Raw genomic sequence first — 14,627 nt, forward strand, 5'->3', positions numbered from 1 at the left:
GACAAGTCAAATTCTCTTTCGAACTCGAAAATTTAGTTATAAAAATGACCGCGAGAGGGTGTTGTAATGGTTTATTATTAAGCAAGTTTTTGCATGACATAATTGGTAAGCATAAATAGACATTAATAGGTATATTTTGTTTTACATAATAACTGTATTAAGATCTTTTTTTTTTCAACAATATACAAATACAATTCTCTGTCACATCTATATTCAAGTCAACACCTACTTAGCAAATTATAATGAATATCTTAATTTTTATCCGTTGTCGAGCGATGGCTAAAATAAATTTAATTAAAAAAGTTGTTTCATCGTGTGTAGGTATTCGGGCATGTTGAATCAACTGAGATGATTAGTTAGGAAAATGTTTTAACAAAAAAAAAATCAATGCTTAACGGAAAAGTTGATTACAGTAAATAAACTTTTTTAAATCTAATTTTTGACATAAGCATTTATTGTTGTCAGAGAGATCTCATTGCATTCAATGTGTGACAAGAAAATCATGTCCGTGCAATAAACCGTTGGAGTTCCCACGTCTGGAGCCGTTCCTGGGTGCACCATCAGGTCATGCTTGCATCATAATAATGCATTGTCATCCAAATTAAACGTGTGTACAAAATTTCAACTCAATCGGTTTGAGATGTCTGCTTTAAACTTGTGTTGCAAGATTCCACCCGAGACATAGGAACATAGCGACATACATTGCAAGATAAATAAAAGCTTGTACTTTTAATATTCATTTCGCTACAACTTTTGAACGACTGAACCGATTTTCATGAACCATAGCTAAGAACACTCGGGATAAAATTATCTATGACACAAAAAAAACTAAACGAAAATCGGTTCATCCGTTTGGGAGCTACGATGCCACAGACCGATACACAGATAGACACGTTAAACTGATAACAATCCTCTTTGCGTCGGGGTTAAAAATAAAAACTTAAATTTTAAAAATAATTGAAAATCATTACATTCAAAGTTTTAAACATTACATTAGAAGATACATGACTATTTAGATTCAACTCTAAAACATGTGTCTGCCGCCCTAAAATAAATAAAGGTACTGAAAAGATGTGGTGTGAGGATTATGGGTTAAATCTCGAGGGATTCAAATTATACTCTCTTGGGTTTTCGTCGTCTCCGTGTAATATTTAATTCAAAGTAGTTTCGTACTTTTTTACAAATAAAAAGGCGGTATTTTTTATGACATTGACAGATTGACAGCTGTCGTTAGACATGCTGCCACCTAACTAATTTCTAGATTGAGATATCCGATAGGTACTTACTGTGTAAGTGAATGTTTATGTTGAATGTTTATGAAAGATTTAAATTCTGAATGTTTGTATGTAATTATTGTATCAGATATCTTATCTAGTCACATATATCAAGTAATTTGAAATTTTAGAAATGGTAAATTAAATTTAAAATGTAATCTCCTAATCTCCTGGAAGAGGGCAAATCGTATTGAAGGCACGTTTGATGACTCCTTGAGCAGTGCGTATTTCTGCGACCCTCGCGACGCCGTCTCTCCCCTGGCAGGTATTTACGATGCGGCCCAGTTTCCACCGACACGGTGGCAGATGATTGTCCTTCACCAGGACCGTTGTGCCCTCGCGAAGACCCTGGCCCTTCGAACTTCTCCACTTGTAACGCGTCTGCAGCAGTCCAATATAATCTCTTGACCATCTTCTCCAGAAATCCTGTTGTAACTGCTGCAACTGTTGATATTGCGTAAGCCGAGTCATAGGTACATCAGTATAGTCATAGTCCGGCATCGACACGGGCGCTCTACCCAACAAAAAGTGGCCAGGTGTTAAGTAGAATATTTCATCACTATCAGAGTTCGGAATTGGACATAATGGACGTGAATTGAGTATTGATTCAATTTGGGTGAGGACAGTTGAGAATTCTTCATACGTTAATAGAGAGTTTCCTAAGACTCTCTTGAGATGGTATTTACATGATTTTACGGCAGATTCATGCAACCCACCCATATGAGGGCTGTAAGCAGGTAGAAACTTCCAAATAATATTGTCGTTTGCACAAGAAGTTATAAATGCATCAGAGTTATTTTTCAGGAAGTTATAGAGTTCGGAGATTTCATTATTTGCGCCATGAAACGTTGTGCCGTTATCACTCAATATTTCTTTCGGTTTCCCGCGTCGAGAAATGAAACGTCTCAAAGTTGATAAGAAGTTAGCTGTTTCCAGGCTGGAAACCAATTCGATGTGAATCGCCTTCGTCGATGCACATACGAACAAGGCAATGTAGCATTTACTTGCTTTGAACCCACGTCCTCTCCGGTCTCTTACATTGAATGGGCCCGCGTAATCAATGCTCGTAAACAGGAAGGGGGGTGAGGGGTTAATTCTAGATGCGGGTAAGTTGCCCATAATGGGCGAGTCTACCTTTGGTTTGGCTCTAAAGCAAGTCATGCATTTGTGTACAATTTTATTAGCTAATTTTTTACCATGTATAGGCCAGTAGCGTTCGCGAAGCGAAGCTAACAATAGCTGTGGTCCCGCATGTAAAAGTTGTTCATGAAGTTCAGTAGCTAATAATTCAGTAAGCAAGTGATTTTTTGGTAAAACAATAGGGTGTCTTTTTTCATATTGGTAGTTAGACTGCTCCAAACGACCCCCTACTCGTATGAGTCCATCGTTCATTACCGGATTAAGGCACAATAATGAAGATGACTTTGGTAACTCTTTATTATTTTTTAGTAAGTCATATTCATCTTGAAATGAGTAGATTTGGGCTAAACTTATTAATTTATTTAAAGAATTATTTAACTCTTGAACTGATAATGGACCAAGCAGTTTGTAATTTGGGTTTGAATTTCTACTTGGGTTGTCATTGTTACTTGGGTTTTTGCAGTTATGAATAAACCTTAAAATAAAAGCAAAACAGCGTTTTAATTTATTAAGGTTTGACCAACGTTCAAATAGACATGTTACAAATTCATTTGTTTTATCTTTGGTAGAAATATTACAAAAAGTTTCATTTATTACTTCATTGTCAAAAGAGGGTGAATATTGTGACAAATTTTTGTGGCAAGGCCATTCAACATTAGGTTTAGATAACCACGGAGGTCCATGCCACCAGAGGGCGCAAGCGGGCAGCTTGTCCGCCTGCAATCCCCTTGACAGTAGATCTGCCGGATTATCATTTGAACAGACCCAGTACCAATCTTGTGGTTCTGTACATTTTTTAATTTCAGTTATCCGGTTTTTTACAAAAATAGTTAACTTACTTGACTTTGACTTAATCCAAGCTAATGCTACATTTGAGTCAGACCAAAAATATTTTTTTGTAATGCTACCTTTAAGGGCCTTTTGCACCTTGTCATACAATTTTGATAATAAAACACAAGCTCGTAGTTCTAATTTTGGGATTGTTTCATTCCGAGCAACCCTACTTTTCGCACAGAGAAGCTGAACATGGATTTCACCACCACTACCCATGGACCGCACATAGATTGCTGCTCCATAAGCAGTTAATGAACTGTCACAAAATCCATGAAACTCTGCAATTATATAATTATTGGTAAGAACATGACGAGGTATTTCTAAGGATTTCAATGAATATAGTTTGTTGTAGAACTCTGTCCACTCTTGACATAGGTCATTAGGTAATTTTTCATCCCAGTTTGATTTAATTTTCCACAAACGTTGAATGAATCCCTTTGCAATAATTAAAACAGGTGCGATTAGACCCAATGGATCAAATATAGCAGAAGCTATGGACAATACCTTTCGTTTGGTTAAAATATTTGGTACTGGCTCTTTATGTAATGTATACAATATTGTGTCATTAGCACTTGACCATGCAAGCCCTAGTACCTTTTGTGTGTCTGTGTTTGTACCTAAGGAAGTTAATGTGTTACTTGTTTGTGTGCTTGTTGAATTCTCTAAGTTAGTTAAAATATTCCTTGAATTAGACTTCCACTTTCTCAAATAAAAATTAGCGCTTCGCAGAATATTATAAACTTGAACAGCTGTTTTAGAAACTAAAAGTTCATCATCATTTCCATGCAAAAAATCATCCATATAGAAGTCTGAGCAAATAGCTGCAGACGCGAAGGGAAACTTATCTTTATTCTCTGTAGCCAGCTGTAGCAGGCAACGTGTAGCTATGTAAGGTGCACACCTTAATCCAAAACTAAGTGTTGTTAATTTATATGTAAGAAGCGGGTCAGACGTGTTTTCACGCCATAGAATACATTGTAGGTTTTGTTGTTCTGAATTTACATATATTTTTCTATACATTTTTTCAATGTCTGCACAGATAATGTATTTATGTTTTCTAAATCTAAGTAAAATGTTTTCCAAACTGTCTTGGTTTATTGTACCCTTGCATTGTAGGTCATTTAGAGATTTTCCAGTATGGGTTGGAAATGATGCATCAATAACGACTCGCATAGGTGTTGTGGATTTTTGTGGATTCAGGACTGCATGATGGGGTAAATAATTACAGGGTTCAGAATCAATTTTTTTAATCATATGCCCTGCGTTTTGAAATTCTCTCATAAATTCTACATATTTTTGTTTAAACTCTGGTTGTTTTCCAAATTTTGACTCTAAGGTTTTAAATCTTTTGTATACTATAGGTCTAGATGAACCAAGGGAGGAGACAGGTTCGTTAAGAGGTAAGGAGACGACGAAATTTCCATCAGCTGTTCTTGTATGAGTAGCAAAGACCGCTTCACATTGTGCAATATCATCATTTGGAAACTTCTTCGTCTCATCACTGTCATTATCATGCATTAAAGAATTCATAATAAAGTTACATCTCACCTGTGTTGGTTTATTCATTACTAAAGTACATCCTGAAACCACCCATCCTAATTTGGTTCTCTGAAGTATTGGTAGACCTTCACCTAAGCGGTGTTGGCCAATGCAAAGCAGTTGATAGAATAATTCCGCTCCAATAATTATATCTATCTGTCCTCCTTCATAATAAGAAACATCTGCTAGTTTGAATCGCTTCGGAATGTTAAGGCTATATTCATTAGGTAAATATGAAGGCAAATTACAAATATTTGGCACAATAAAACAAGAGAAGTTGGTTGAGAAGATATTATCCAAAGAATGTATTGATAGGTTACACATTTCATTAATTTTGGTTACATTTTCATTAAAGCCAATAACTTCCATGTCTAATCGTTGAGTAGGTAATTTTAATTTTTTAAATGCATTTTGAGTGATATAATTTGACTGAGAGCCAGAATCTAACAATGCTCGCATTCTATGTAATTGGTTTGTATTATCCATGACATTTATCTGAGCTGTAGATAAAATGATATTTTTATTTTGTATAGGTAACTTATTATCTGCAGAACCCAGAGTTGTGTTAACTACTTGTTGGTTGGTAAGTAAGTTAACCGATTTGGTTTCTATAGGAGCATTGCTAGGTTCCGGACTTAAAGTTGATAATTGTGTTGTTCCTGACTGTTTAGAGTCTTGTTGGTTAATGTGAAGTAAGGTATGGTGTTTTGCCTTACAGGTTCGGCAGTGTGTGGCTCTGCAATTAGGTAAAATATGATTGGAATGTAAACAGTTTAAACACAAACCTAATTTTTTAACAACACGAATGCGTGACTGTGGATTTAGAGATATAAATTTGGGACACTGGTTGATATAATGTTTCTCTTTACAGTTTGGGCATTGATTACGATAGGTATTGTTCGTTGTTACCTTCGAGTTGTTTCCCGGAGAGGAAGTGGTTACCAAAGCCTTCGGTGATGTAGCAGAAGATGGCTCAGATGAACCGGTCCCAGCCTGGCCTAGCGTCTCCTGGAGATCTGCCTGAACCCGCAAAAAGGTTTTGAAGTCCTGTAATGTTGGAAGTTCACGACCATTTATTTTTTCTTCCCATTTTCTTTGTAATTTTATATCCAATTTATTGGAGAGAAAAAATATTATCAAAATGTCCCATCCCTCAACAGGAATATTAAGTGATTGCAGCGTGCGCAGATGCTTTGAGATATTATCACTTAAAGTTCTTAATGCCTGGCAAGTTGTTGCTACGTTGTCTATATTGAATAGTCCTCTTAAGTGATTGTAAACCAAGACTCTAGGATTGTTGTATCTTTCGCATAAAAGTTGCCAGGCTATAGCATAATCTTCTGAATACTCCAATGAACTTACAACTTCCAGAGCACCTTTAGTCAAGCAGCTGCGTAAGTATTTAAATTTTAAAATTGTTTTTAAGTTGCTTTGATTAACAATAGCATCAAATGTGTCGCGAAACTCAATCCACTGAACAATATTGCCATCAAATGATGGTAGTTTAATATCCGGGAACTTTATATTTTGTTCAGATTCAGAATTGTTTAAGCCTTTGTCCAGTGGTGGGTTATGGTTGCATGCAGATGGTTGTTTAAAGTCTATTAGGTAACTCTTAGCCTTAGCTATTATCTGGTAATAAGAATTCTCAAAACTTTCTCTTTCTGATAATTCTTTGTCTAAATCTGTAGCAATAGTTTCTATTTTATCTTGTATATTTTGGAAATTCGAAAATACTGAGTCAAAATTATTTGTTCTCAATTCCAAATCAATGACTTGCTCTGCCAATAGAGACTTTGGGTCTAAGTTAGTAATATATTTTCTAAACAAAGTCAATTTTCCCTTCTCTATCCCTCTTTTCCTTATTAAATCTTTTAATAATTTAGGTTCCATTTCCACTACAGTATCGTCGCTGCTATCTGAAGGCATGACTAGTTAGGTAGATTTGCAAGTCGGGATGGATACAGGAAGCAAACAAATTATGCCCAATTAGGTTAACAGTGATGAAATAGATTACCTTAGCCTGTCACTCACGTATAGGTAAGCTAACCCATATATCGTATCCTCTTGATCCACGTTGGTATTGGCCAGCCTTGGTTTTCTGACTTGATCAGCGTCTTGATCTTGCCACGACCCAGGCGTCGGCTCGAATTGCTCCGTCCTTATTTTCGCTGACTCCGATCCCACAGCTTATGGGAAAAGGCTACTGCGAGTGCGATTGGTATTGGGGTCACCATGAAAAGATGTGGTGTGAGGATTATGGGTTAAATCTCGAGGGATTCAAATTATACTCTCTTGGGTTTTCGTCGTCTCCGTGTAATATTTTTTCAGGTACACTTCATAATACTCCTGTATATGGCGTATACATACAAGATATTCATAATGGTTAACATAGTGATTGCTCTGAATTAAATGGTTATATCTTATTGTATGCTAATTGTTGTTTCCCAAAAGCCTTTCTTTATTATGACCAATATTTGAGTAAGTGCTTTTGTTTATGTAAAAAAATAATAAAGTATTTAATATCTCAAGCGTCATGTATCGTAAACAACACAAAGCTCTTGTCATAATTCCTTAAACGCGGGTTCAGTAATTTCGAGCGAAATAATTAAATTTCAAATAATGTTAACACAAAATTTGCTGAATACTCAAGAGTCTTTCGAATATTATTTTTTCCCTTGATTAATATTTTCAGAGCTGTTGTGAATCTTGTTTCTTATACAATGGCCCGACCCTGCTTCGCTCGGGTAAAAACATAATAAATGATGCCCCTAAACCTTGCTCAGGAATCACTCTACCATTGGTGAAAACCGCATGAAAATCCGTGCAGTAGTTTTTGAGTTTATCGCGAACAGACAGCCAGGCAGCTTGTTTTATATTATGTAAATAAGGATAAGGATACATTACGTTTATTGTTTTTATTTCTGCTAATGTTACACCAAATAATATGAGCAAATATATAGTAGTAGTTGCGCCCATGGCTTCGCTCCCGTAGGAATATCGGGATAAAAAGTACCCTATGTGTTATTGCAGGTATTATTCTACCCGTGTACCAAATTTCATAACATTGTCAGTAGATTTTGTGTGAAAGTGTAACAAACACACACACGTATATCCTCACAAACTATCGTATTTAAAATATTAGTAGGATTTTATTTATCTATTAAGAGCTCAAGTATCCCACTAGTGGGCAAAGACCTACCCCCATTCTTTCTGCTTTGTCTGGTATTGTGCAAAGTACTACTCAATGGCTAACATTAATACAGAAACGGTCAAAACACACTCAGTACCACACACATATTAAAGGCGAAATTGTAATGAAATTGGATAGTTTATGTGCTGTGGACTGTACATAGAGATGCACTGTCCAGAGTATTTTTTGCTTACCCTATAGGAAATAAGATAATTTAATAATTATTAAGGTAATTTTTATCCGACAATTATCTGGGGGCACGGCAGTGCCCACGCCAAGTGGAGTAAAAAAAGCTGCGGATCTTTTTATTTAAAACATAAAAGATTTTTAATATTGATATGATAATCATTTACGACAGAATAACTTAAGACAGAAGGTCCCTTAAATAATAACCCTTAAATAAATTAGCTGACTTGGTATTACATGGATCTTACAACTTTTTAAGATAGAAAAACTGAGCTGCGAGACTTGAACTATTTTACAGCATGTTTTTGATGGCATAATAATTTTCATGAGCATAAATACTGACAGTTTATATATAAAAAATGGCGATTGGTTCATTTCCAGCCGCAAATTATATTACTGGTAGAATAATTACAGAGTTCTTAGAAGTCGTTTTAGTCAGTTAGTCTCAAGAGAGTAGTAAAAATAACTACTTCACATAACCAGTAAGTAACAAGTCGAGTACGGTGAATGTACAGCTATATTGGGTAGCTTTAGGAGGAAGTCATAACATACTAGGGGCCCGCCCGCGCTTCGCTCGTGTATGATATTACCCGTAAAAGTACCATATGTTACTCTTGAATGTTTGCTCTATCCCTGTGCAAAATTTACATACAAATCGCTCCAGTAGTTTTTGAGTTTATTAATTATATACCTATTTTTATAATAGCCGATATTATTATTGAATTGTTAATTTACTTTTATAGATAAAACTAGCGGCCCATTCCGGCTTCGCTCGGGTAAAACCACAAAATAGTAACCTATGTAACTCCTGGACGTTACGTCTGTCTCTGTGCCAAATTTAATCAAAATCGGTCTAGTTTTAATTTATTCATTACAAACACAAAACAAATATACAAATCTTTTCTCTTTATAATATTAGCATGGATGCACTTAAATTACCTTATTTTTGAAGTATAAAACTTCTTTAGCGGCGTTGTGCACTTTTTGTGATGGGTAACAAATGTTAAACTCGCGTCAGGACACGTGACCCGATCGAAAATTCGTAAGAAGTCAAAAATGCACAACGTTAATATTCAAGTTTTCACTTTTGCCGGCGCTCCCGGAGTGCAAGCCGGATTTTTTTTTAAATTTGAATTTGAATTATATTACCCAAGCTAAGCGTGAGTTTATATTTCCTCAAGGAACTCCTTCTATTTTAATACCTTTTATAGTTTTAATTGAAACTATTAGTAATATTATTCGACCAGGAATATTTAACTATTCGATTAACAGCTTTATTAAGAGGAACAGGTTCAATTATACCTTTTTTAATCATCATTCGGGCACCAAGCTGTCTTATTATAACTTGGACCACAGGGGCAAGGAGGCAACGGCTACTCGTATCTTATGACTTGGACCACAAGTCGAGGTCGCATTCCACAATAGCAGGTGCTAAGCGCTATTCACGCAGAGTTTATGACATCCTACCACCAATCTGATCACACTCTTGTTTCGTTTTGTTAGAACCAATGTGATTTCCAGACTGTGTTTGAATTATTTTCTGTACTTGTACAGTCAACAGCACATCAACCTACCTAAATTAATTGCAAACTCGCCACAATTAACGCACCATAGAGGTTCATAACAGGCTGTTGACTGTACTAAAATACGGGTCTTATAATTTGGATATTTGAAGACGATCATGATAGGATTGTAATTAGGCATAGTGACTCTCTAGAATAGAAAGAGACCAATATATAATATGTTTCTAATAAATATAATCTTTAATTTTTTAAGTGATAGTGATAATTTGCACACCCCTCTTTTTGCGTCGGAGGTTAAAAACAAAGTTCTATGCCGCGTCTGACTGTTCGCGACAAATTTAAAAACTTGTACGCAGATTTTCATGCGGTTTCCACTAATAGATAATGTGATTCCTGATTAAAGTAGGTATATAATTTATTGTTGATATTCTGACCTACAAATTTCAATTCCAAGATGGCACCCCTTGATGATGGTGGTGATGATATATTTTTTTTTAATTTTGGCTGAGCGAAGGCGAGATGTCATAAGTGAGTATTTCAAGCTCATTCTAAAAAATGTTAATAGGCATTCTAAGTAGGTTTTATAGGTTTTATTATTCCTGAACCTGGAACCTGAATGTAATATTGTGTTTGCTGATGGATGTAAACAAGATGCTTGTCAGAAGTTGTTTGCGGTTTTGCATGAATGACGAATGTGAGTCGACTTGCTTGTATTAAAAATACAATACTGTTTTTTTTTTGTTTTTTTTTGTGTTATATTGTTATAAGATTTTGTCTTTTCTTCCTTTTATAAATACTGTAATAGGATACACATGTACCGTTGTATTTAAATAATACTAAATAAATAAATAAATTATACATGCTATTTGAAATACCACCTATTTAACATAAATTTTATATGAATCAACACTATTACGAATCAAACCCAATAAGTGTACATACAAACGAATAATATACTTTCGTGTAACCGCAATGAATTAAAAAAGTAGCTCTACCATCCGGAGTCGAGAAAATGGCCCATAATTCACTACAAAATCTATACTATTAGAGGTCTATCGTAATTGGACGTGTAACCTCATCAACCAGTTTAGAAAGATCTGTCAACGCGAACTTGTTGTAAGCATTGGGGGGTCTAGATAGATTGGAAAATGTCATGTGAGAATTTTTTGTCGGGGTCAATAAACTAGAGTGCGAGCGAGACGACCTTTTCAATTATCTATAGGCGGCGCTAGATCGTGCTACAGGGTGTTTAAATTTGGAAGAAGCTTGAAAGAATATTCTCTCTCTTTCTCTCTGACTCAGCTGATCTTTTTCTTGATTAGGTACTTCCGTCATTGAGCGTCATAGTCACGGCTCAGAGTCCGCTACTTTTTCTTCTCCTTCTTCTTCATCTTCGGCTTTATTGGTTAGCATTATATTAATATATTGCCGGATCAACAGAACATTACTTTCTTCTTCCAGTATTTCCGCTGCGTTTTCAATTTTATATCGCGTTAGTCGCGTATATAATATTACCTTCTCTTTTAAGAGGAAAAACTTCAAATAATAATAAATTTATTTATTCTGACACAGTAATAGTACATTCTATTGGTAACATGAGATTTTAAATTATTATAAAAAACCGTCCAATCCTTTACCAAGTAATTATATTGAGTTGAGACACTGATCAAAGCCGTGTTGAAGTTTTGTTTAAAAGAATATCGTTTTAATGTTTTTTTAAACTTTCACGCTTTGAACACATAATTGTAAAATTTATTTTATAGTTATATATATATAGCTATTAAATATAAACCGCAAGAAAATCTGTACAGTACCTAATTTTTATTTGTGGTAGTTTTCGAGTTCGAGGCTTTTTTGTTTTATATTAAAGTAAGGATACTTTCCAACACATTTAGTTTACATACCTATCTCCAGCCATAAAAACATCAGCCTGTACGTCTTACGGTCCATATCCGTGCGTGCACCTGCCTCAGAATACCAATGGCGAGATTGTATTTATTCTGTCTATTTGTTTCTTCCCATCTCATCTATGTTGATATTATGATAGTTATGTTTAATCGAATTACTGAGAAATTTTCTATTGTATCGTTTTAAGTAGATTTAATTGACTAGACAAGCCCTTCTCAAATTTGGTTTGAGAACAACTGAACTAGACATTCACTCACTTCTTTGCCATGATGCTAAAAAATTGGATGTTCAGCGAAATCCGGAAACTTTCAGCTCAATTTTGAAGCAGATATCTTCAACCGATTCAGCTGAAATTTTTTATACACGTTTAGCTTGGATGACAATGCATTATTACAATAAGCATGACCTGACGGCTCCTGACTCCCGATTTTTTTCACACATGCAATTAAACCTCTCCGACATCAATAAAAACTTGTGTCAACTATGTAATTTATGTAAAAACTCAAAATATGCAAGGATGATAAAGTACTTAATACTTTTACCACTTATGTTCGCTAAATGTTGTGAAGATACAGCCGTATCGAAACAATAATGTTATTTGATCGTTTCAACGCCAATTATTTCGTGAGAATCTGGTAATTGATCACTTTGTAGCAACAGGTTTTGTATCAAGTTCCAGTATTGTGCAAATTTGACGTATAGTATTATCAGATTTATATAATTATTCTGTCGCACTCTCTCTCGTACTCTTGTGTTTTTTCATTTCATTTTCGGGTTTGTTTTCTCTATCATCTGAGCGTATACCCGTTTCCTCAGCCGTTGAGCGTTTCTTACTTTTAAAGTGAAATCTTCCATAGCGACGTTGTTCACTTTTTGTGATGGATAACAAAATATATCAGGGCATCGAAAATTCGCAATACGTCAAAAATGCTTCAGGAATCACACTATGTATTCGTGAAAACCGCAGTCAAAATCCGCGCAGTCGTGCAGTGTGTCGCGAACAGACATACAGACGCGGCAGAGCACTTTGTTTTATAATATGTGAGCACTTTATCGCATCACCTTTTAACTATTTGGTCTAATGATTGACTGGTATTTTTTTTTTGTATTTTGTGCAAAGTAAAAAACAAAGTTGAATAAGACCATTGTACAAAATTTCGTATTCAAAAGATTATTATGATAGTAACATTATAACATTTAACTAGTATTTGACTAAATAAGTTTATTCAATGATGGGAATTTTTAACAGTTACATAAAAAATACCTTTTTAAAGTAGATATACGTAAGAAAACTTATAACGATCAACAAGAACCAGTAAAACGCGATGTAGAATGTGAACTACATACAATTATGGTTATTAATACTATGTCTGAAGTCGTACAAAATGTTGGCACTTATTGGCTATTATGTGAAATTATTAACAAGAATTTACTGGAAAACAACATTATTTTTTTCCTATTTTTGAATGCAATTTCTGGTATTTTATACGTTTATGGAGGGCTGAATGTTCATTATTGTTATTTTTGTAAACTTATTTTCGTTCATTACTGTTCATTTTCTTGTTAATCTGTCAATGAATCACACGCAGCGTGTCCCCTGGGGGTATCGAAATGTGACCTTACTACCTATATAGTATATACTTTACTTCTTATTTCGTTAATGACTGTAATAATGTAATTTAAATTAAGTATGCCATCGGTCTGTATGTAGTCTGTAAACATATAGTTTAGTTCTTTATAGCAAGTCGACTACACGCCGTTTAAACGATAATCATAACAACATACAAATACTATTATTTTAATTTAAGCACAAAAATAGGTTCATTAATTTAAGAAACTATCGTTAATTGCTTACGCTTAAAATTTTAACACTCGGCCCTTTTTATATTCGATTAGAAATTTTGGTTCATTGAAATCGTTCAAAAATAAAAAATTCAAAATGTCGCACGTTAAATTTATCAGTACGCAAATTAAATGATATAAATATGTTAGCAACTTTTTTTTAACGCAAATTGTATTATGTTTAAGACTATTATTAGCACACAAGATCTTTTAATTTAACAACTTTTTCAACGAAAACAATAAAAAGCTACGAAGCAGATAAGATGTTAAGAAAAGTTAATTTTTAAAAATACACCAATTAATAATTTTTCAGTTAATTAAGTGTTATTTTTTAAGCCGTTTAGCCCACTAAAGTATGTATGTACCTATTTGTCGACTTGGCTAAATTTGTGAGGATCAATACGACTCCCATGTTACAACTTAAAATAACAGCCGAATGTTCAAAATTTAAGATTCATTCTTTACGCCCACCTGGAGCTTCACTGTTTCAAAGTCGCGAATAGAAACGGAAATGTGTGATCATTTTATACAAAGTATCGATTTTAACGTCCATATAGGAGTTTAAAAAAAATGTTTCCATGGGAATATTACGCGGGCGAAGCCGCAGGCAAAAGCTAGTACAAAACAAAAGAAAATTGAGACCATCATGTGCGCGTTCTCTTTGTAAATATAGCGAACCAAACATTATGATTCAGATGTGACCTAACCGATAGTGGAATCAGAGGCACTCCCATATCACGCCTACACGAAATATCCTAAAGGTCTGCCACTGCCCTTTGGATCAGGTACCATTCACTTCAATCTGTAGGGTTCTGTTGTGTTTCACACGTTTTTGTTCGACCTACTTTCTTATCAATTAGACAAGACAAATACCATATTCTGAACTTTAATGAGAATCAAATAATACAAAGCTAATAATTATTTATCAACAAGCTTACCTAGTGTAAAGTTGATTAGTTAATGAAAATTGAAGATTTGTTTTAGATTTTCGGTAAGTGAAGAGAAAATGTTTAAATATAATAGAGTAGATGACTTATTTTTGATAACAATTCGAAAGCCCTTTCGTCATACAATACATGACAATACTTTGAAGAGATAAAAATAAAATCACACATTTTTGGGCTCGTCAAATGATTAGAATATCGTGACGTCACGATTGAGTATAATATCTAAGCAAAAAAAAGTTTG

The 14,627-nt window shown here is 34.6% G+C and overlaps 2 protein-coding genes across 4 annotated transcripts in view; both read right to left on the reverse strand.

Moving 5' to 3' along the window:
• The window catches only part of LOC128681141 (irregular chiasm C-roughest protein-like), a 76,144-nt gene that overhangs the window by 53,522 nt on the left and 7,995 nt on the right, over positions 1 to 14,627 (reverse strand). The gene's annotated exons all lie outside the window — the stretch shown is intronic.
• LOC128681140 (uncharacterized) lies at positions 1,115 to 7,106 on the reverse strand. Its single transcript, XM_053764784.2, has one exon. The coding sequence runs from the start codon at positions 6,714 to 6,716 to the stop codon at positions 1,437 to 1,439; it is 5,280 nt and encodes a 1,759-aa protein (XP_053620759.1). The 5' UTR covers positions 6,717 to 7,106; the 3' UTR covers positions 1,115 to 1,436.

The sequence above is a fragment of the Plodia interpunctella genome, chromosome 26, assembly GCF_027563975.2.
Source record: "Plodia interpunctella isolate USDA-ARS_2022_Savannah chromosome 26, ilPloInte3.2, whole genome shotgun sequence".
NCBI lineage: Eukaryota > Metazoa > Arthropoda > Insecta > Lepidoptera > Pyralidae > Plodia > Plodia interpunctella.

What these genes read in the sequence shown, in the direction of transcription:
- LOC128681140 (XM_053764784.2), bottom strand. Translation starts at nt 6,716, where the DNA reads ATGCCTTCAGATAGCAGCGACGATACTGTAGTGGAAATGGAACCTAAA.